Raw genomic sequence first — 21688 nt, forward strand, 5'->3', positions numbered from 1 at the left:
GGACAAGCTGCCATGTACCCCCCCAGGCAGGGCCCCATCCTGTGCCCTCACTAGGGGAGGGGACAGACCAGCATCACTGCGTGTCCCTTCCTTTTTCATTCATTGGGTGCTGAGATAGGCTGGGAGAGAGCACAGGAACACACAGGGGTTCCAGGCAGCATTGCAGAGACCTGGCTCAGCCCTTGGCTTTGGGGAAAAAACAACCCAAAAACCTCACTCTGGTTTGCCCTGAGATTAAAAAAACAAAAGAGCATTGCAGGCATGAAGATGCTAAGGGGTATCTGGGCATGGGGGCTGGCAGGGGGGCGTGGGGGGCTGGGAGCAGGGTTTGTGCAGGGAAAATGCTGCAGAGGAGTGAGGGGGCCAGGCCCTCTGGGGAGCACCCTGAGGGGTCCCAGCCCTTCCCACGGGGGCTCGAGGTTCTCCTCGGGCTGCCTTGGCCTTCTCAAGCTCCTGCTTGGAGGTGCTGTTTGCTGCTGGAGCAGACCTCCCCCTTTCCTATCCCCCTGCCCTCCCTCACTGCGCCAGGGGTGACCTGCAGGAGAAGAAGACATAAGGGACAAGAGATCCAAAGCCTGGGGGCTGTCCCCAGGGCAGGGCATCTCCCCTGGGCTCCCTCCCGAGGAGGGGAGGGAGGCAGGAAGGCAGATGCTGGCTCTGCCAGCCCCCCCCCCCCTCCAGAGCTGCATTCTGCCCTGGCTTCCCTCCAGACACGGATTATTCTTCTGACCAGCTGGTGCCATAATAGGAGGGGGTTTGGAGGCCCCCGGAGAGGTGGGCAGGGGGACACGAGGTGGGTGAGGAGATGGGCAGAAGCAGATTGTGTGTCCCACCCCCCCCGGAGCCGTGGGGTGCGTGCTGGGGGGGCTGTCCCTGCACCCCCCGGTACCCAGCAGCCAGGGCTGCATCCCTCAGGGGATGGATCTCATCTGGCCCAGCTCAGTGTGCTCAGCCCCAGAGGTGATTCCCAAAGACCAGGTCTTCTTTGTGTCTTCTGCTCCCTCCGTGGCCTCCTCCCCAGGGATCCTCACGGGAGAACCAGTCGGTTTTTGCTCTGGTGCTGGTTAGGAAAACCTCACCCAGGCCTAGGAGCTGCTCCCACCTCTCAGGACACCCATCACCAAATCTTCATCTAACCCCCAACCATGTGGACATTCCCACCACCCTCTCTTGCCCCAGGACCTCCTTGCATCTTCCCAGGGCAGCTTGCCCCCAGCTCCCCCTGCCCAGCCTGGTCCTTGCTCTCCTGCAGCACCCTGCAGTGGAGAGGAGGAGGAGGAAGAGGCTGGATTTACTTCACCAAACCATCACCAGTGAAGCAGGACAAGATGTGCTGCAGGGGTGACACCTGCTCAGTGCCTGCCACCACGGGGGGCTGGGGCAAGACACGTAGCTCAGGGAGGTGACACCTGTGCTGGATCTGAAAACCCGGGACTCCTTCACCTGCAAGAGGAGAGGAACCTCCCCGAGGGCTTCTTTTTGCTCACATCACTGTCATGGCCTGATGGGAGAAGCAGAGCAGCCCTGGGATAAAGGAGCACCCTACTCCCTTCCAGAGACAGCAGGAGAACACCTTTCTCCTGGGACACCAGGTGATCCTCCCATGGAGCATCCTCACCTCTGCAGCCTCCACAGAGCTGACCTGTGCCTGGGCCCTACCAGAGCCACTCCCAGGAGCCCCACCATTATATCCCACCTGGACAAGGTCTGATGGGCACCCACGTACAGCACTCACTGCAGTGCCCTGTCACCCATTGTCCCCATCTGTGCCTCTCCAGGATCCACCTCTGCCTGGCCCACGCTGGGATGTGATGACTCAGGGGCCCAGGCTCACACCTGTGTTGTTCTGCACCTTCAGGGACAAGGGAGGTGACATGGGCAGGGCTGCCAGCCTTGGGGCACAGCCACAGGCCCTGGGCACCTGCTGCAGAGTCACCCAGGGTGCTGGGGCATCTCACAGCTCCCACCACCCCTTTGCTGGGGGCACACAGGGTGGGGCTTTGAGGATGCTCCAAGCCCATCTCAGGGATCAGGGTATGAGGTTTGTGTGCTGCTCCAGAGCCAGGGCTGGCATGGGTCCTGCCAAGCAGAGAGGGAAGAGGCAGCAAAGGGAGCTAGAAGTGGCTCCTGGTCCTGGTGGGACCATGGCAGGGATGCCCATCGTGTCCTTCTAACTGCAGGGGAGGAAGAGCCTCCAGCCCTGCTGTGATCTCAGCGTGCTGGTGAAGAGGGTGGGTGAGGAAGAGAGGGTCTCTGCTCCCTGTCCCCTGTGGGTGGGAGCAGACCCTAAAGCCAGTGGCTTCCTGGGCAGCCCACCCTCCTGATCCCCAACTCCAGGGGGTCCCAAGGGCAGCACGGTGCCACCTGCCCAACGTGTGGGTAGAGGAGCTTGGCAGAACCTCTGCTGGGGCAGTCAGTCCTGTCACCAGGGTCTGTCTCGCCTCCAGTGTCAGCTCAGAATTGGAGAAGCTTGAAAAAATAGATGCAAAATTCAGGGCTCTTCTTCCCACACAGTGCAGAGCAATTTCAGTCTCTGAACTGCAGCCTCCACCAGGAGAAGTACTTGCCCGTATGCGACTATGGAAGGTCACCAAGAATGACAAACCTGACTTTGGCAGCTCTACATCCACCCACTGGTGTCTGCCTGTGCAGGAAGATTGAAAAAGCCACCAATGTAGAGGATTTAGACTCTTCACCTCCTAAAAAAAATTAAAAGAAAAGCCAGGTCTGGTTCTAATTCCCTTTTACCTCTCAGGAAAAGTGTCCTGGGAGAGATTCCCTCCTTCTTCCCACAAAATCAACACATTTAAAAAGAGAGTCACTGTCACATGGGTTTTAGTTTCATGCTGAGAAGCAGATGCTGTGTCCACCAACTGATGGTGTGGGAAGGAATTTGGCTGCAGTGTTTTGGAGAGTGCAGAAATAGATCAGGCTGAAGGTGCATTCGTGGCCTTCCAAGTTGCCCATCAACACACACAAGCACCTGAGTGTTGGGTGGGGTCATTTCTGGAGCCCATCAGAGGGTTTGACATCGTGTCACTAAGAGAGCAGCAAAGACCACTCGGAGTTGGACCAGTTCAGCTGCACATCAGCTGCCCTCCATCCCATCCCCAGCATCCATGTGGGCATGGGGACCAGACCAGCCTGGATCCCCACTGAGCCAAACCTGAAGAGCCCAAATTTCTTGCTGTTTTGCTCCCTCTTGGTTCAAGGCAGAGAAGGAACCAGCTCAAAAAGTCATGGCCACACATGGAGCAGAGAGTGACTTGCCCTGGGAGAGGGTCACCTCCCCTCTTGGGTGGTGGGGCACCCCATGTGTGCCATCCTGCTGCAGGAAAGCTCTGGGTTCTCCTGGCACTGAAGCATCACCAACATTGGCTACACTGACAGCACCCACAGCTGGGTTCAGCATCTTCCCTGGGGATGGAAACTGGGTGGAAGAGGACAAACGTTAGGGAAGGATGATGCCTTCAAAAGGGACCCAATGTGGCCTATGGCCCACTGCCTCTACCCAGAGGAAGAAGCTCTGCTCAACTCCCAGATCCTTCCAGACCTTCCCAGACCTGAGGAAACTATGGCAGGAGCAATCCCACAGTGAAAACCCTTGTGGATTTTACCCCATGTCTCCAGTGCAGTCAATGAGAGTGATTTGTGGGCAGGATCATGGGTTTCCTTTCAGGTGTGTCACAGAATTTCTGAGGAGCTCAAGATCTCCTGGTCTCTGTCCTTCTCTCCAGGCTGTGCTGATAGCCCTTGGTTTTGTCTGGAAGGTACAAATATGTACATCATCCTTCACAAGAGCAGTGCAGAGAGGAGAAGGAGGAGTTAATCATGGGTTACTGTGATTACTGTGACTAATCCTTGAAGCTGGAGCCCCAACAGCAAGGCAAATACTGCTTGGTGTGGCTTCCACACGTGGCAGGTTTCCCCTGCAGCACTGAGGGAGATGTGCCCTGGTGCTCTGGATGTGAGAACAGAGAAGTTCACCTCATCCAGGGTTGGAGAGGAAAGGGTGAGGCTGAGCCTGGTTGTTCTGCTCATGCAGGACTTGTGGCAGCTGGGCAGCACCTGGGCTGCAGGTTCCTGTGTGAGGAATGTGTTCTTCAGAAAGGCTGAGGTCTTCCAGGTGAGCACCAGAAATAATCCAGGTGTTCACTGCAGGACTTGTGGCAGCTGGGCAGCACCTGGGCTGCAGGTTCCTGTGTGAGGAATGTGTTCTTCAGAAAGGCTGAGGTCTTCCAGGTGAGCACCAGAAATAATCCAGGTGTTCACGACGTGAACTGCTGGAGGTAGATGTTTGCAATTTGCTTGGTTTATGGACACAGTGGTTTCCAGACTCATCATCCCTGAGGTGGCTCTTAGCCACACTGAAGGACATCAGCTGGGCTTTGCCTCCTCTAAATGAGTCCTGCCTCCTCCTCTCTGTGTCCTGAGTGGGGCTGGTGGCCTCCCTGCCATCCTCTGATCCACAAAGCTTATTTTATTGGGTACTCCTTGGGGTTGGTACCCTGGCACCTGGAGATCCCCCACTCAGGATGTTTGGAGGTAGATAACGTGCTCCACTACATCCAAACCTGGTTGTGTCTGTGTAACACTCACACTGTCTTAAGCAATTAGTTAATGAACCAGCAAAAAAGCAGTTGCCAAGCCAAGCCCAAGCCAGATGTGTTCCTCTTGGAGATGCAGTAGGACAGCTTTTGAAGAGAAGTGGGTCTTGGGCAGAGCTCAGCATGGATCTCTGGGATCCAGCTCTCCAGAGCTGCTCTGGGATTTTGGATCCCAAATGGAAGGGGTGTGAGGAGAGTGAAAGGGCTGAGCCCTGCCTGGGCCAGGGAGAAGCCTGTGGTCAGGACCACCTGTCTCCTGTAGGACTGTAGGCAATTCCTACAGCCTGTTGCCCATGCTTGTGGCAACTCCATCTTCTCTTCCCATGTCATGTGCAGCCTGGGAGGTCCTGGCTTGTGGCAACAGAAGAGTATTCCTGAGCAGCAGGCAGTTGGAGTCCTTGCTTGCTCCCGGCGGGCAAAGTGTCCTGGGAGAGATTCCCTCCTTCTTCCCACAAAATCAACACATTTAAAAAGAGAGTCACTGTCACATGGGTTTTAGTTTCATGCTGAGAAGCAGATGCTGTGTCCACCAACTGATGGTGTGGGAAGGAATTTGGCTGCAGTGTTTTGGAGAGTGCAGAAATAGATCAGGCTGAAGGTGCATTCGTGGCCTTCCAAGTTGCCCATCAACACACACAAGCACCTGAGTGTTGGGTGGGGTCATTTCTGGAGCCCATCAGAGGGTTTGACATCGTGTCACTAAGAGAGCAGCAAAGACCACTCGGAGTTGGACCAGTTCAGCTGCACATCAGCTGCCCTCCATCCCATCCCCAGCATCCATGTGGGCATGGGGACCAGACCAGCCTGGATCCCCACTGAGCCAAACCTGAAGAGCCCAAATTTCTTGCTGTTTTGCTCCCTCTTGGTTCAAGGCAGAGAAGGAACCAGCTCAAAAAGTCATGGCCACACATGGAGCAGAGAGTGACTTGCCCTGGGAGAGGGTCACCTCCCCTCTTGGGTGGTGGGGCACCCCATGTGTGCCATCCTGCTGCAGGAAAGCTCTGGGTTCTCCTGGCACTGAAGCATCACCAACATTGGCTACACTGACAGCACCCACAGCTGGGTTCAGCATCTTCCCTGGGGATGGAAACTGGGTGGAAGAGGACAAACGTTAGGGAAGGATGATGCCTTCAAAAGGGACCCAATGTGGCCTATGGCCCACTGCCTCTACCCAGAGGAAGAAGCTCTGCTCAACTCCCAGATCCTTCCAGACCTTCCCAGACCTGAGGAAACTATGGCAGGAGCAATCCCACAGTGAAAACCCTTGTGGATTTTACCCCATGTCTCCAGTGCAGTCAATGAGAGTGATTTGTGGGCAGGATCATGGGTTTCCTTTCAGGTGTGTCACAGAATTTCTGAGGAGCTCAAGATCTCCTGGTCTCTGTCCTTCTCTCCAGGCTGTGCTGATAGCCCTTGGTTTTGTCTGGAAGGTACAAATATGTACATCATCCTTCACAAGAGCAGTGCAGAGAGGAGAAGGAGGAGTTAATCATGGGTTACTGTGATTACTGTGACTAATCCTTGAAGCTGGAGCCCCAACAGCAAGGCAAATACTGCTTGGTGTGGCTTCCACACGTGGCAGGTTTCCCCTGCAGCACTGAGGGAGATGTGCCCTGGTGCTCTGGATGTGAGAATAGAGAAGTTCACCTCATCCAGGGTTGGAGAGGAAAGGGTGAGGCTGAGCCTGGTTGTTCTGCCCATGCAGGACTTGTGGCAGCTGGGCAGCACCTGGGCTGCAGGTTCCTGTGTGAGGAATGTGTTCTTCAGAAAGGCTGAGGTCTTCCAGGTGAGCACCAGAAATAATCCAGGTGTTCACGACGTGAACTGCTGGAGGTAGATGTTTGCAATTTGCTTGGTTTATGGACACAGTGGTTTCCAGACTCATCATCCCTGAGGTGGCTCTTAGCCACACTGAAGGACATCAGCTGGGCTTTGCCTCCTCTAAATGAGTCCTGCCTCCTCCTCTCTGTGTCCTGAGTGGGGCTGGTGGCCTCCCTGCCATCCTCTGATCCACAAAGCTCATTTTATTGGGTACTCCTTGGGGTTGGTACCCTGGCACCTGGAGATCCCCCACTCAGGATGTTTGGAGGTAGATAACGTGCTCCACTACATCCAAACCTGGTTGTGTCTGTGTAACACTCACACTGTCTTAAGCAATTAGTTAATGAACCAGCAAAAAAGCAGTTGCCAAGCCAAGCCCAAGCCAGATGTGTTCCTCTTGGAGATGCAGTAGGACAGCTTTTGAAGAGAAGTGGGTCTTGGGCAGAGCTCAGCATGGATCTCTGGGATCCAGCTCTCCAGAGCTGCTCTGGGATTTTGGATCCCAAATGGAAGGGGTGTGAGGAGAGTGAAAGGGCTGAGCCCTGCCTGGGCCAGGGAGAAGCCTGTGGTCAGGACCACCTGTCTCCTGTAGGACTGTAGGCAATTCCTACAGCCTGTTGCCCATGCTTGTGGCAACTCCATCTTCTCTTCCCATGTCATGTGCAGCCTGGGAGGTCCTGGCTTGTGGCAACAGAAGAGTATTCCTGAGCAGCAGGGATTTGACCTCCTGCCTTGCTCCAGGAGGGAAGGGCTTGGCCATTGCTGTTGGCACAGGCCAGGCTTGGGTCAGCCCTACAGCAGAAATACCCCCTGGCTGCAGCATCCCTCAGGTGTCCTAGTGCTCTAGGATGCCATGGTGGCCAGGACAGAACAGGCATCCCATCCCATTCTTGGGGTGCTTGGGGCATCTCAAAATGAGTGTGTCTCAGCACAGGCTGCACTTGGGCACAGCTTTGTTGGTGTGGGCACAAGCAATGTCAGGGTTGGTCCCTCTTCCCCCAAAGCAGTTGGAGACATGGGGCTGGTTGCTTTTGCCATGAGCAAGCCAGGGAAGGCAGGTTTGGAGAAAGGCAGCCTGGCCAGCTCTGTATAAATAACGTGGGCTAAGCCTCTTGGAGGGATGGATGGGCTTGAGTCCTACTAGGCCACCGTGTCACCAGCTTCTGGCCCTGCTTGCAGACAATGCAGTGGGTCACTTTCATGCCACGTGTCACCCCGAGAACAAGCCTGGCAGCAAGTGGTGGGTGGGGGGACGTGGTTGCTCTCAAGCATGTTGTCTGCATGGTGGCACTTTTAGGACCATGTTACTGAAGAGCACTGGAGTTCCTCAGTTTATGGGTGAGATGTGCTTCCTTGTCCACAGGCACTGGTGTTGTCTCTACATTGGAGGATAAACCCAGAGCTTATTGTCTATTCTTGGTAGAAATTGTAATTAAAATCCTTCCAGTCTGAAGGAAGTAGGTACAATGTGGTGGGTCCAGAAGAGCCAAGTGTTGAAGGTGCTGGATGAGATATGCATAAGCATCTTTTTCCCCTGAAACCTGGTTTGTCTCCAAGATGAAAAGCTTGACTGTGAGCATCACAGCCTGATGTTAGAGGCCAAAAGCTCTGCTGGCCAGACCATTTGGGGACACAGCTGGCAACAGCTGACCTGCTAATGTGAGGATGTGAGAGCATCACTTCCTGGGAGGCATCCAGGCTTGGCTGGACCTCAGGCAACACAGGAGCTGCCACTTCCCCTGGGATTCTCTTCCTGACCCTATAGCTGAATGTGGCATTGGCTCAAGGATGGCATTGCTCATCCTAGATAGCTCCTCTCTGCTGCCTTCCCTTCTGGTAGGATGTTGCCTTTCCATGCCAGCCTTGGCCACCCCCTCTTGCTCCACCCAAGTGCTAACAAACCACTTGTCCATAACCCAGGGGTTTAATCATGTCTGTGAGGACACCTGGAAGGTGCAGGTCATGGCTGTGTCTCTTCCAAACAGGAGACAATCATCTCAAGCTTTTACTTGGCTCATACCCTCAGGGCCCTGGAGCCTCCTTGGAGGATGCTCCATGGATCTGCCTCTTTCCTGACCCTGCCCAGGCTCTGAGCTGGCTCTGGAGAGCAGACCTGGAGGCTGCTTAGCTTTGCAGCCTGCTCTGACCCATGGTGAAGGCAGGAGAGGACATGGCACTGGGGAGGAGCTGTGCCTGGCTGCAGCCCAGCCCTGCAGCAGGACGGGAGCAGGGCTGGTCCTGGGGGACAAGGGGGGGCTCTAAAACCACATCCCCATCCAATTGCTGGGGCCACCCCAAGCTGCACCCCACGGGGGGCAGCCTGCAGGCTGACCCAGGGCAGGAGTGGAGTGTGTGTGTGCCCAGGGCTGTGGGCAGGGGGTGTCCCCAGCCCTGCAGAGGGGACGGGCTGGCACTGCCATCCCTGCCGGTTGCATAAGCCAAATGGGATTGTGGGGGATTACAAGGAGCAGGCTCAGGCAGCTTGATTCTTGTTTCTAAAAGGAGCTCTTAAGCTGTTGTTGTTTTCCTGGCACTTGGGATTAGGGCTGAGATGTCTAGGTTGGCCCCCAAGGACCCCCCCCCACAGACCCTCCATGGCTCCCCACCAGCCTGGGCTCCATCTGTTAGTGCCAAACGTGGGAGAAAAGTGGGGCTGGGAGGTGACCCCCCTCCCTGGGTACCCCAAAACACCCCCCATATCCCCAGGAGGGGCACTGGGGGAGCAGGACTGGGGGCCTGTGCATAGGTGGGGGGGTTCAGTGCCCTGGGGTGCTGCAGGGGGGGGTCTTGGGGTCCTCACCACCCTCCCCCTTCCCTGTGCTCCCTGTCTTGCAGAGATTATGCACGATGTGATCCGGAAGGTGAAGAAGAAGGGTGAGTGGAAGGTGAGCACCAAACCTGGGGGGCAGGGGCAGGAGAGGAGGAGGGTGGGGAGGAGGAAGCAGGGGGAGGGGGTCGCAAATCCCCCCCCAGGCGTGGGGAAGGGGTTGGGAAAGGGCAGTTCCCTGGCTGCCCCCCAGCTCACAGCCCCTCTCCCCAGGTGCTGGTGGTGGACCAGCTCAGCATGCGCATGCTCTCCTCCTGCTGCAAGATGACCGACATCATGACGGAGGGCATCACAAGTGAGTGACCCCAGCTGGCCCTTGCAGACCTCACAACCTCCCTTTTGTACCAGGGGGCTTTCAAAGGCAGCTCCAGGCTGGCATGGCTCCCACTCATCCCCATCCCATGAGGGATGGAGACCTGCTACCACCCACTGCTCGTGGAGAAGCGTCTCAGTGCCAGGCTTGATGCCTCACAGCCTCCCTCTGTGCCTGCTGGGGCTGGAGAAGCCCCAGCACCTTGTCTCCTGGCAGTATCTCAGTCCAAGGAGGAGACCAGGTGTTATTTCATGGCAGCCCTTATAAACAGTTCCCTGCAGCCCTCAGAAAGGAGGAGGAAAATCCAGGCTGTGCATCGGGAGGTGTTTGGGGTGGTGGGGGTTTGTCCCAGCCCGGGCACCAGCAGAGCATCACCCCTGGGATGTCCCCTGCAGTGGGGGGATGTGAGAATAAACTGAGGCACCAGCAGCAGGGGAACATGCAGGGAAATCCACCCTGGGACCTTGCCAGGCACCCCTGGGTGCAAGGGTTGGGACAGGCTGGGGACACCCCCTGCCTTAGCTCTGGGGTGGGACAGAGGCTGGTGGCTGGGGACGTTGTGGAGACAGAGGGCTTGGCAGGGCTGGTGCTGTGCTGCTGTGGTGGGTCCAACAACCCCACCTAGCCCAGTGCCCTGCCCTCCACCCCCACCTGTCCCTGTCACAGCCCCTGTTTTTGTGCCCCCAGTTGTGGAGGACATCAACAAGCGCCGGGAGCCCCTGCCCAGCCTGGAGGCCGTTTATCTCATCACCCCCTCCGAGAAGGTGAGTCCCTGGGGCACGGGGCACAGCCCTTGGCTTGGGGGGAGGTGCAGGGGGTTCCCACACTGGGATGGGCAGCCATGCCCGTGGGAAGCATCTGGGCTCCAGTGAGGCCAGCTGTGCTGCTTTGGGGCAGACCAGAGCTTGCCCCCCTTGCCAGGAGGGAGGACGTGGGGTGACCCTGCTGAGGTGCCCTCAGTGCCCAGCCCAGCTGGTCTCTTCTCTCTTGCAGTCCATCCACTCCCTCATCAATGACTTCAAGGATCCCCCCACCTCCAAGTACCGAGCTGCCCACGTCTTCTTCACTGACTGTGAGTACCCGGAGGGGAGGGAAAGTCCTTGTCACTGAGACGTGGGGCAGGATGGAGGGGTGCTGGGTGCTACCCTCCTCCTCCTCCTCCCTTGCAGCCTGCCCTGACGCCCTCTTCAATGAGCTGGTGAAATCCCGTGCTGCCAAGGTCATCAAAACCCTGACAGAGATCAACATTGCCTTCCTCCCCTCCGAGTCCCAGGTGAGGCTGAGCTGGGGACCATCCCCACCAGGGTGGCCCGTGGGATGGGGGTGCTGGGGGATGCTCAGGATCCTTCCCCAGCACATCAGGGTTTGTGTAACAGCCTCACAGCCCTGTTGGCTCCTCTCCCCCTGCTCAGCTCTTCCTCCCTGCCTCCTTCAATTACATCTCAGGGCTGATCTGCCATGGGGGATGGACCAAGGCTCAGGGCCTTGGCCCTGTGCTGGCAGCCACACTGGCCAGCCCTGTGCCCACCCAGCAGGGCACTGGGAACCAGCCCCAGGCCATCTTGCCCCTGCTGGAGATGTGGGGATGAGTGGAACAGGGTGGGACAGGTAGTGCCTGACCAGCTTGGCACCAGTAAACCTTCAAGCTGCAGCATTTCTGGGGAGGAAAACAGGTTGAAGATGAGCTCTTGGCATCTCCACGTGCAGGGAAAGTGGCTTCTGGTCTTCACCAGGGGCACAGCCTGGGAGCAGCGTGTTCCCACTTTTCCCCAGGTCTCTGGTTCCCTGCCTGGGAACATGTGGCTGCTGTGGGCAGAGGGTCTTCTGCCTCCTCTGCTCATGCCAGGGGGATACACAGGGGTAGGGACTGCGCTGCAGAGCTGGAGATGGGGAAGGCATCAGGGTCCAGAACTGGTACCAAAGCCCAAGGTGCCACCAACGCCCAAGGTGCCACCAAAGCCCAAGGTGCCACCAAAGCCCAAGGTGCCACCAAAGCCCAAGGTGCCACCAAAGCCCAAGGTGCCACCAAAGCCCAAGGTGCCACCAAAGCCCAAGGTGCCACCAAAGCCCAAGGTGCCACCAAAGCCCAAGGTGCCACCAAAGCCCAAGGTGCCACCAAAGCCCAAGATGCCACCAACGCCCAAGGTGCCACCAAAGCCCAAGGTGCCACCAACGCCCAAGGTGCCACCAATGCCCAAGGTGCCACCAACACCCAAGATGCCACCAACACCCAAGATGCCACCAAAGCTCCAGCTTCCCAGGCCCAGCTGGGGACCTTCATCTGGGCTTGGATCTGGTTTCCAAACCCACCCGTGGGGCCCCGCTGTGCATCCCCTCTAACCTCCCTCCCTCTGCACCTCCCAGGTTTACTCCCTGGATTCAGCCGACTCCTTCCAAAGCTTTTACAGCCCCCACAAGGCCCAGATGAAGAACCCGATCCTGGAGCGCCTGGCGGAGCAGATTGCCACGCTGTGTGCCACCCTGAAGGAGTACCCAGCCGTGCGGTACCGCGGGTAAGGGCAGCACTGGGACCACCCCCCAGGGGCCCACCCAGCACAGTGGAGCTGGGGCCATGCCAAGCACAGGGCACAGATGAGACTGGGCTGTGTCTGGTGAGGATGTGGGGATGGAGGAGATGTTGGGATGGACAGAGCTCCGTGGGGAGTGTGAAAAACAGACTTGAATTTGGTCTGGAGAGTGGGGGGTGGGAGCCTAAAATCCAAGTAGCACCTCATGTAGGTGAGCACCTCATGTAGCACCTCATGGCCAAGGCAAGGCAGAGCACCCCAAGGAGAAAGGGGCAGCAAAACCTGCTCAGGTCCCTCCTCTCCTGTGAGCCAAGGGATGTTGCAGAGGGAAGCCAGCAGCTCCTCCCCATCCCATGCTGACCTCTCTTCATGTCTCCTCCAGGGATTACAAGGACAATGCCATGTTGGCACAGCTCATCCAGGACAAGCTGGATGCCTACAAGGCTGACGACCCCACCATGGGTGAGGTGAGCAGGGCAGGTGCCTCCAGCCCCAGGGGGGGACACTTGGGGGCTGCTTCGCTCCTAAAGTCCCACTTGAACTCTGCCACGCTGCAGTGCAGAGCCTGAATTGAGACCCCAAAATATCCCTAACTCCTCCTGACCACCTGTGGGGCTGGAGGAGCCCCCAGCCCCACTGCTGACAGTTGCCCCTGTCCTGCAGGGTCCGGACAAGGCTCGTTCCCAGCTCCTGATCCTGGACAGGGGCTTCGACCCTGCCTCCCCAGTGCTGCACGAGCTGACCTTCCAGGCCATGAGCTACGACCTGCTGCCCATCGAGAATGATGTCTACAAGTGAGTCTTCCCATGAATCCAGCCCTTGAGCAGGAAGCTCAGCCATGAAGCTTCAGCATCCCTCCATCCACCCCTCCATCCCTCCCTCCATCCATCCCAAATAACCATTTGGGACGAACCGATGGCAGGTGTGATGGGCAGGATTGATGTGAAAGGGGCTTTTGTAGCTCTCAGCCTTTTATTCCTTCCCACCATTTAGCAGCTGATGGGGTATGAGAAGGAAAGATAGGAAACCAGCCTGAGATCACAGAACAGCAGAATGGTTTGGGCTGGAAGGGACCTTCAAGGTCATCCAGATCCAACCCTGCATGGGCAGGGACACCTCCCACCAGCCCAGGCTGCTCCAAGCCCCATCCAACCTGCCCTTCAACACTGCCAGGGATGGGGCAGCCACAGCTTCCCTGGGCACCCTGGGCCAGGCTCTCACCACCCTCACACTAAAGAATTTCTTCCAAATATCTCATCTGAATCTTCCCTCTTTCACCTTAAAACTGTTCCCCCCTTATCCCATCATGTAAAAAATCCCTCCCCAGCTTTTCTGATAAATAAGGGCCAAGAAGAGCTCCCGTGTCCCCTCATTTCCCCAGCAGTGAGGGGAGCACGTGCCCCCCAAAGCCCTGTCCCTGAGCACGGTGCTCCCTGCCCCCTTTCCCAGGTACGAGACGAGCGGCATCGGGGAAGCCCGGATTAAGGAGGTTCTCCTGGATGAGGACGACGACCTGTGGGTCACCTTGCGCCACAAACACATCGCCGAGGTGTCCCAGTGAGTGTCCCTGTGGGCAGCCTGCCAGCTTGGGGGGGGGATGCTGGCTTGGCACTGCCACCAAGCCTGCTTTTGGGGTCCCCTCCCCGCTGACAGCTCTGCCCTCCTCCTGTCCCCAGGGAGGTGACCCGGTCCCTGAAGGAGTTTTCTTCAAGCAAGAGGATGAACACGGGTGATAAGGTGACCTGGAGGATGGGCACCTTGTGGGGGCTCAGCCCAGGGCTGGCACGTGGTGGGAGTCTCCTGGGGAAACCCTCTGCAAAGGGCTGAGGGTGCTCAGGTCCCTGATGGGGAGAGGAGACTGTGGAGTGTTGGTCCTGTGCCCTGGGCTGGAGAAACAGGGGGCCTTGGGAGGGCACTGCCTGGGGGTGGGTTTGCCCCCAGGGTGGGGTCCCTGCCTGTGCCACAGCAGCCACCTCTGGCCAGTTTCCTTCCCAAGACCCCAAGTTGGTGGCAGTGAGGGCACCCCAGTGGAAATAGGATGTAGAAGTGGCCAGAAGCTGAAGGCACCATCTCAGCCAAGTGCACGGGGGGGGTTCTGGAGGAAGAGGACCACGGGGGGAGATTTCTGCCTCCTGCACTCCAGCTTGAAGAGCTGCAGACCCTCACCCAGCCCCAGCAATGCCACACCAGACCCCCATGAGGGGCTCATGTGGGGACAGAAGTCCCTTGGCAGGGTCATCTCCTCCGTGCTCCTGGTCCCTGAGCGTGAGTGACCACGTCCCCTTCCCTCGCAGACCACCATGAGGGACCTGTCCCAGATGCTGAAGAAGATGCCTCAGTACCAGAAGGAGCTCAGCAAGGTATGTGGGGAGGGGGGAGATGTCTGCAGGGCAGCTGGTGCTGAGCCCACCCAGGCAGGGGGCCAGGGCAGCCCCCCCTGGAGGTTCCCCAGCTGTGGGCACCTTCAGCTGCTGCCAGCACCACCGTGGTGACTGCACTGCTTGTGTCTCCCCAGTACTCCACCCACCTGCACCTGGCTGAGGACTGCATGAAGCACTACCAGGGCACGGTGGACAAGCTCTGCAGAGTTGAACAGGTACCAGCTCCCTCAGCCCCCCATCCTTCCCCCCCCAACACTCCCTTAAGGACCACCAGGGCTGGCAACTCCCTCCCAACAGCTCAGCACTGAGCCGTGGGGTGATGAGCACCTGTGTTCTCTGCAGGACTTGGCCATGGGCACTGATGCTGAAGGTGAGAAGATCAAGGACCCCATGAGGGCCATCGTCCCCATCCTGCTGGATGGGAACGTCAGTACCTATGACAAGATCCGCATCATCTTGCTCTACATCTTCCTGAAGAACGGTGAGGGGGAGGGCTGGGCAGGACATGCAGGCAGCTCTGGGTGGCCAACAGCTCAGGGTGCAGGGGGAGGGCTGGGCAGGACATGCAGGCAGCTCTGGGTGGCCAACAGCTCAGGGTGCAGGGGCAGGGCTGGGCAGGACATGCAGGCAGCTCTGGGTGGCCAGGCACCTTCAGCTGCTGCCAGCACCACCGTGGTGACTGCACTGCTTGTGTCTCCCCAGTACTCCACCCACCTGCACCTGGCTGAGGACTGCATGAAGCACTACCAGGGCACGGTGGACAAGCTCTGCAGAGTTGAACAGGTACCAGCTCCCTCAGCCCCCCATCCTTCCCCCCCCAACACTCCCATAAGGACCACCAGGGCTGGCAACTCCCTCCCAACAGCTCAGCACTGAGCCGTGGGGTGATGAGCACCTGTGTTCTCTGCAGGACTTGGCCATGGGCACTGATGCTGAAGGTGAGAAGATCAAGGACCCCATGAGGGCCATCGTCCCCATCCTGCTGGATGGGAACGTCAGTACCTATGACAAGATCCGCATCATCTTGCTCTACATCTTCCTGAAGAACGGTGAGGGGGAGGGCTGGGCAGGACATGCAGGCAGCTCTGGGTGGCCAACAGCTCAGGGTGCAGGGGGAGGGCTGGGCAGGACATGCAGGCAGCTCTGGGTGGCCAACAGCTCAGGGTGCAGCCAAGATCAGCCAGGTAGGAAAGCTCAGCCCTGTCTCCCCAGCCACCAGCAAGGGGGTATCCTTAGGTGAGGATGCAGGGGCTATGTCCCCACCAGGAGGCTTTTCTCACGAGGGCACCATCCCCCCCGTTGTGTTTCCAGGGATCACTGAGGAGAACCTGAACAAGCTGATCCAGCACGCCCAGATCCCAGCCGAGGACAGCGAGATCATCACCAACATGGCCCACCTTGGGGTGCCCATCATCACAGACGTGAGTCTCCACCTCCCCCGCAGCCCTCCTTGGCCCGTGGGGGCACTGTGTACCCCCCGAGGTGCCCCCCAGACCCTCCTGGTCCCAGCCCCTGTGTCTCAGGGTGTCCTTCTGCCCTCCCTGCCCAGTCCACCCTGCGGCGCCGGAGCAAGCCGGAGCGGAAGGAGCGGATCAGTGAGCAGACCTACCAGCTCTCCCGGTGGACACCCGTGATTAAGGACATCATGGAGGTGAGACAGCAAGGGCAGGGACAGGGGACAGAACAGGGACTTGCAGGGAGTTGGGTGCTCCCAGCCCAAACCCTGCCATCTCTCCCTGGCGTGTGTCCTCCGGGCTGCTCACTGCCCGCGGGCAAAACAAGGTTGGGGTGTTTTCATAGGGTCACAGATTGGTTTGGGTTGGAAGGGACCTTAAAGATCACCCAGTCCCAACCCCCCTGCATGGGCAGGGACACCTCCCAGCAGCCCAGGCTGCTCCAAGCCCCATCCAACCTGCCCTTCAACACTGGCAGGGATGGGGCAGCCACAGCTTCCCTGGGCAACCTGGGCCAGGCTCTCACCACCCTCACAGGGAAGAATTTATTCCTAACACCCAATCTAAATCTCTCCTCTGCCAGTTTAAAGCCTTTCCCCCTTGTTTTATCACTCCCTGCCCTTGTCCCAAGTCCCTGTCCAGCTTTCCTGGAGCCCTTTCAGGTACTGGAAGGTGCTCTAAGGTCTCCCTGGAGCCTTCTCTTTCTTCCTAGAAGAACTGCTCCAGCCCTCTGAGCATCATCATGGCTGTCCTCTGGTTTTACTTCAAGATTGCCTTGTCCTTCCTGTGTTGGGGGCTCCAGAGGGTTTCCTGGCCCCCATGTGTGTGCTGACCCCAAGTGGGTTGCACAGCCCCAGCTGGGCTCACACAGCATCCCCACAGCACAGAACCCACCCATGACCTGGCTCCTTCTTGTGCCACACTGTGTGCCATGGCTGGGTGGCCTGGTCACAGCATTGCCCATGTCCCAGCTGAACCAGGGGACAGACATGGTGTGTCACCTCTGCCTGCAGGCACAGCCCTGCCTGGCCCTGTGGGAGCTCCAGGCAGAGCCAGAAAGGAATTTTCTCCAGGCACTGCCTTCCTCCTGACCCCCTCCAACCAGAGCAGCCTCCTGGGGTTTGCCCAGAGCCAGAGGGGTGATCCAGGTGCTGAGGCTGCCCCCCCAGTTTGGACCATTCCCGCCAGCTCAGGCAGACCCTGCAGTCACATTCTGAGGAGGGGGATGTCACTGCAGGTCAGTGCCACCTCAATCAGGACCCTGGCTCCCCTGTAACACCAGTGCTTGCCTTCCTCTTCCATAGCCTGTTCAAGTCCTCCATGGGGGGCTTCATGTCTGGGGTACCCCAAAACCTGTCCTCAGGGCCAGCAGGGACTGCACAAGGCTGCAGCATCTCAGCAGTGTCTTCCAGGCAGCATCAGCCCTCCAGCACTGATCACCCTGAGAGCAAGGGCAGGTCCCTGAGCTTCCTAGAAGAAGATCCTGCCCTGGACCCCACTTTACCCTCCCTCCACAGACCCCCCCAGGCTGAGGGGAAACCTCACCCCGTGTTGCAGCCCCCCTGCACTCTTCCTCCCCCCAAGCACACCCTAGTACAGGAGCACAGCCCAATTGTTCCAAAACGTAAGGAGAAGTTAAGATTCAGTTGCAAATCTGCAAATGAATCCTGACCCAGCTGTGCCAATCCCCCCAGTCGCAGCCCCAGGAGGGGTTCTGGGGCTGGGGGCTGTGCCTGGCTCCTCACTGACCCCCCTGGGGCTCTCTGCTCACAGGATGCCATCGATGACAAGCTGGACACCAAGCACTACCCGTACATCTCCACCCGCTCCTCCGCCTCCTTCAGCACCACTGCCGTCAGGTGGGTCCCCCTCCCCTGGACATCAGCACCTGTAGCATCCATCCTCCATCCCTCCATCCCTCCATCCTTGTATCCCTCCATCCCTCCCTCCATCCCTCTTTTCCTCCATCCTTCCCTCCATCACTCCATCCTTCCATCCCTCCCTCCATCCTTCCATCCATCCACCCCTCCTTCCCTCCATCCACCCATCCCTCCATTCATCCATCCACCCATCCTTCCATCCATCCATCCATCCATCCATCCATCCATCCATCCATCCATCCATCCATCCATCCATCCATCCATCCATCCACCCATCCTTCCATCCATCCATCCATCCCTCCTTCCCTCTATCCACCCATCCATCCATCCATCTACCCATCCATCCATCCATCCATCCATCCATCCATCCATCCATCCATCCATCCATCCCTCCAACCCCTAAGGGGCTGTCCCATCAGCAGGTCCCTGAGCTGCTCTGCTGTCATTTGTCACAGAATCCCAGAATGGTTTGAGTTAAAAGACACCTTCAAGATCATCTCATTCCAACCCCCCTGCATGGGCAGGGACACCTCCCAGCAGCCCAGGCTGCTCCAAGCCCCATCCAACCTGCCCTTCAACACTGCCAGGGATGGGGCAGCCACAGCTTCCCTGGGCAACCTGGGCCAGGCTCTCACCACCCTCACAGGGAAGGATTTCATCCTCATGTCCCACCTAAACCTCCTCTTCCAGTGTAAGGCCATCCAGGCATCCCGTGCCTCAGTTTCCCTACCTGTCGCAGCAAGCAGTGTTCACGCCTGGAAAACTGGACTTTCCCTGCACCAATTTGGAATTAATGTGGGATTTAGTTAAGGTGTGAAGACACAGTTTGTTCCTGCCCATGCTTCATCCCTCTCCTCTTACTCCAGTGCCCGCTACGGCCACTGGCACAAGAACAAGGCCCCCGGTGAGTACCGAAGCGGCCCCCGCCTCATCATCTTCATCCTGGGAGGGGTCAGCATGAACGAGATGCGCTGCGCCTACGAGGTGACACAAGCCAGTGGCAAGTGGGAAGTGCTAATAGGTGAGTTGGGGACCCCTGGGAGGTGAGTTGGGGACCCCACACCCCCTGCTCTGGCTGCTCGTCCCACCCTCCCTCTGCCATCCCGCGAATCCCAGGTGGTTGCAGGAGGAGGAGCTCTATGGAAAGGTCTTCTCCTGCCACCTGCTGCCACACCTGTGTCTCCCCTCCCCAGGAAGCAACTTGCAACCCTCTCCACCCATCCCCAGGTTTTCCTCTCCCTGTCTGATTTGATTCCAGCTGAGCAGGGTGAGAGGGAATTGGGGTTGAGTTGCTCCCATTGCCCTCGTGTTGCACACTCGGCCTTGGGGTTGTGACAGGAAGAGAAAAACAAAACAAAGGGGTGTGCAACAGCCCACACCAGCCACGTGTGCCCTGTGTGTGCAGTAGAAGGTCCATTTACCTGTTGCACACCTGCTGCAAGTCCTGTTGCACACGCATTGCAACAGGACGTGTGTTGTGTGCTGGGTCTCATCGCTCTGGCTGTGCTTCCAGAGGAGCCACTGAGCATTGAGGACATGGTGGAAGCTCTTCCAGATGTTGGCAAGGAGCTTCTAGGTCCCCTAAAGTCCCCCCCAGGGAAGAACAGCTGGATACACACCTTGTTGGGCAGGAGCCCTACACCATCTCATCTAGTCCTTGGCTTCTCACTAGCAGAATCTTCTTCTCACCTCCTGCACCCACCAGCTGTGTCCTTCCTCCCCCCCACACCAGACCCAGCACCACCTCCCAGCTCCATCCCACCTCTCACCTGTCTCAGCTCTTGTCTCTCCATCCCCTTTGCACATGCCTCCGACGTTCCTGGTTGTGCAGCCACATCCTTCCTCCCCCCAAATAAAAACCAGGGGGTTGGGGGGGGGGGGGGGGTGGGGGGGGTCTTGGCGCAGTCGTGAGCCCCGCTCTGTTCTCCTGCAGGTTCTACTCACATTCTCACTCCCACCAAATTTCTCATGGACCTGAGGCACCCCGACTTCAGGGACTCCACTAGGGTATCATTTGAGGATCAGGCTCCAGCAATGGAGTGAGCCAGAGACACCAAGTAAAGGCAGCTCACTAACGAACAAGAAACTCTTCCACCCCGAAGGGTTTTCTTTGGTTCTTCCATTCCTCCTTCTCTTGAATTCTTCTTTTGGGTTTCGTTTCCATTTGGTTCTCCGACAAGAAAATGCTTGCAGTTCCTCCTTCCAGGTGGAAAAGCATCCAGTGCCTCTCCATCATCCCTCTGCCATGTCTCTGGGCCAGACCTGGCCGGCTCCTTCATGCCATGAGTTCCCCCTCCCCGGGTACAGGGACGGCAGGTCGGGGGCATCCCAGGCAGAGGCATCCCAGGAGCAGAGAGGGGATGGAACACCCCAAGATGCTCCCTGTGGCTGGAGTGGGGCCAGGGATTGGGTGCCAGGGGTTGTTCCAGCTCTTACTCCTCTTATCCCCCATGGCCAAGGTGGTTCTGTGACCCTCCAGCTCCAGGGTGAGATGGGGCTGGAGCCCCGAGTCGGTGGCAAAGCTCAGGTTTGCTCTTGGTGCCCTCGGCGTTGCAGACCCCCCCAAGCCCTGTGCCAAGGTTTGGCTGCTGGTGGTTTTGCTGGTGAGACCCCCTGTGGCTTCCCCCTGAGCCACTGCTGCCATGAGCTGGTCCTTGCACAGCCAGGGAAGCTGCTGAGGTGACACAGCAGGACCTGCCACCAGCACCGAGCCGGGAACTGCCGAGCGAGGGGCAGCAGGAGCCCAGAGCCTTTTCCTTCCTCCCTTCACCCAAGGATGCTCCATGTGGAAAAGAGCCTTGTGGGGACCTGCAGAAGGTCCCTCCCTGCCTGCACCTCCCACCCCGTGCACCCCAATGGCTTTTCAGGTCCTGGAGTGTCCCCACCAGCCACCACCCCACTGCATGGCCACCTCCGGGCTCCTGCTTCATCCTGGACCAGTTCCTTCCATCTCCTTCATGTCTTCTGTCCTGTCCCTTTCCCCCTCCCCCCTCCCCACCACCTCCCCCCACAGCCCTACATCCTCTAGCAAGCATTTCCACCAGCCTGGGGCCATCACCAGAAGGTCCCACCTCAACGGGGTGGGACCGGGGACAGCGCGGGGAGGGCGATGGGGGAACAGGGACACAGCAGGGCATCCTGAAACCATCACTGATGTGTGTCCCCCACCACCACCGTTCCCTTTCCTCTGCCCCCTGCAGGGTCCACACACATCCTCACCCCACAGAAACTGCTGGACACGCTGAAGAAGCTCAACAAGACAGAGGAGGAGACCAGCAGTTAAGAGGAAACGTCGCCCCCCGACTCGATGCCGAATCCCCCCCCTATTCCCAGCCCTGGCCCAGCTTTCTTGTGTTGAACCCCCTCCTGCCACCTTCCCCCCCCTCCCCTCCATCTCATTTTATCCACAGGGAGGGGACAACAGCCAAAAAAAAAAAAAAAAAGAGAAAAAAAAAGAAAGAAAAAAGAAGTCGTGATGTGTTTGTAGCTGCAGCTGTCAAAGCACCCAGGAGCTCATTGCTGAGTGACCCATCTGCCCATTGCTAGTGAATGATGATGATGGCGATGACAAAAACCAACACGCACACCAAAAAAACCAACAGCAAAACCCTTTTTTCCCCAAGTTTTGCTCCTCCCTGGGGTCCCCTGTGGATGGACGGATGGACGGACGGACACGCCGCCCTTGGCTCAACTCCCTGCTCAGCCTGGGCTCAGCTCCTGGCCAGGGGGGGGTCCTTGCTGCCCTCTCCTGTCCCTTGTGTTTTTGGGGTGGTGGGCGCTCCCGCCAGATGTGCATGCCAACATCTGGCCCAGGGGTTGGGGAGGGGGTGGGTGGTGAGCTCGGGGAGGGTTCACGCGATTCCCACGTGAAAAGGGG

At 58.2% G+C, this 21688-nt stretch overlaps 1 protein-coding gene across 2 annotated transcripts; it reads left to right on the forward strand.

Annotated features, from left to right (window-relative positions):
- Nucleotides 1-9268: 9268 nt before the first annotated feature.
- STXBP1 (syntaxin binding protein 1) lies at nucleotides 9269-21094 on the forward strand. Of its 2 annotated transcripts, none has more exons than XM_009994315.1 (18): nucleotides 9269-9313; nucleotides 9469-9550; nucleotides 10256-10332; nucleotides 10562-10640; nucleotides 10738-10841; nucleotides 11933-12081; nucleotides 12479-12563; nucleotides 12760-12890; nucleotides 13546-13653; nucleotides 13773-13833; nucleotides 14391-14456; nucleotides 14612-14692; nucleotides 14820-14958; nucleotides 15789-15898; nucleotides 16027-16128; nucleotides 17705-17790; nucleotides 18678-18832; nucleotides 21012-21094. In XM_009994315.1, exons 1-18 carry the CDS (start codon nucleotides 9269-9271, stop codon nucleotides 21092-21094), a joined length of 1743 nt encoding a protein of 580 aa, XP_009992617.1. The 2 variants fall into 2 exon arrangements, with proteins under 2 accessions (XP_009992617.1, XP_009992616.1); XM_009994314.1 differs by lacking the exon at nucleotides 21012-21094 and adding an exon at nucleotides 19745-19890.
- The last annotated feature ends 594 nt before the right edge of the window (nucleotides 21095-21688 follow it).

The sequence above is a fragment of the Chaetura pelagica genome, unplaced genomic scaffold (genome assembly GCF_000747805.2).
Source record: "Chaetura pelagica isolate M959 unplaced genomic scaffold, ChaPel_1.0 scaffold132, whole genome shotgun sequence".
Lineage (NCBI taxonomy): Eukaryota > Metazoa > Chordata > Aves > Apodiformes > Apodidae > Chaetura > Chaetura pelagica.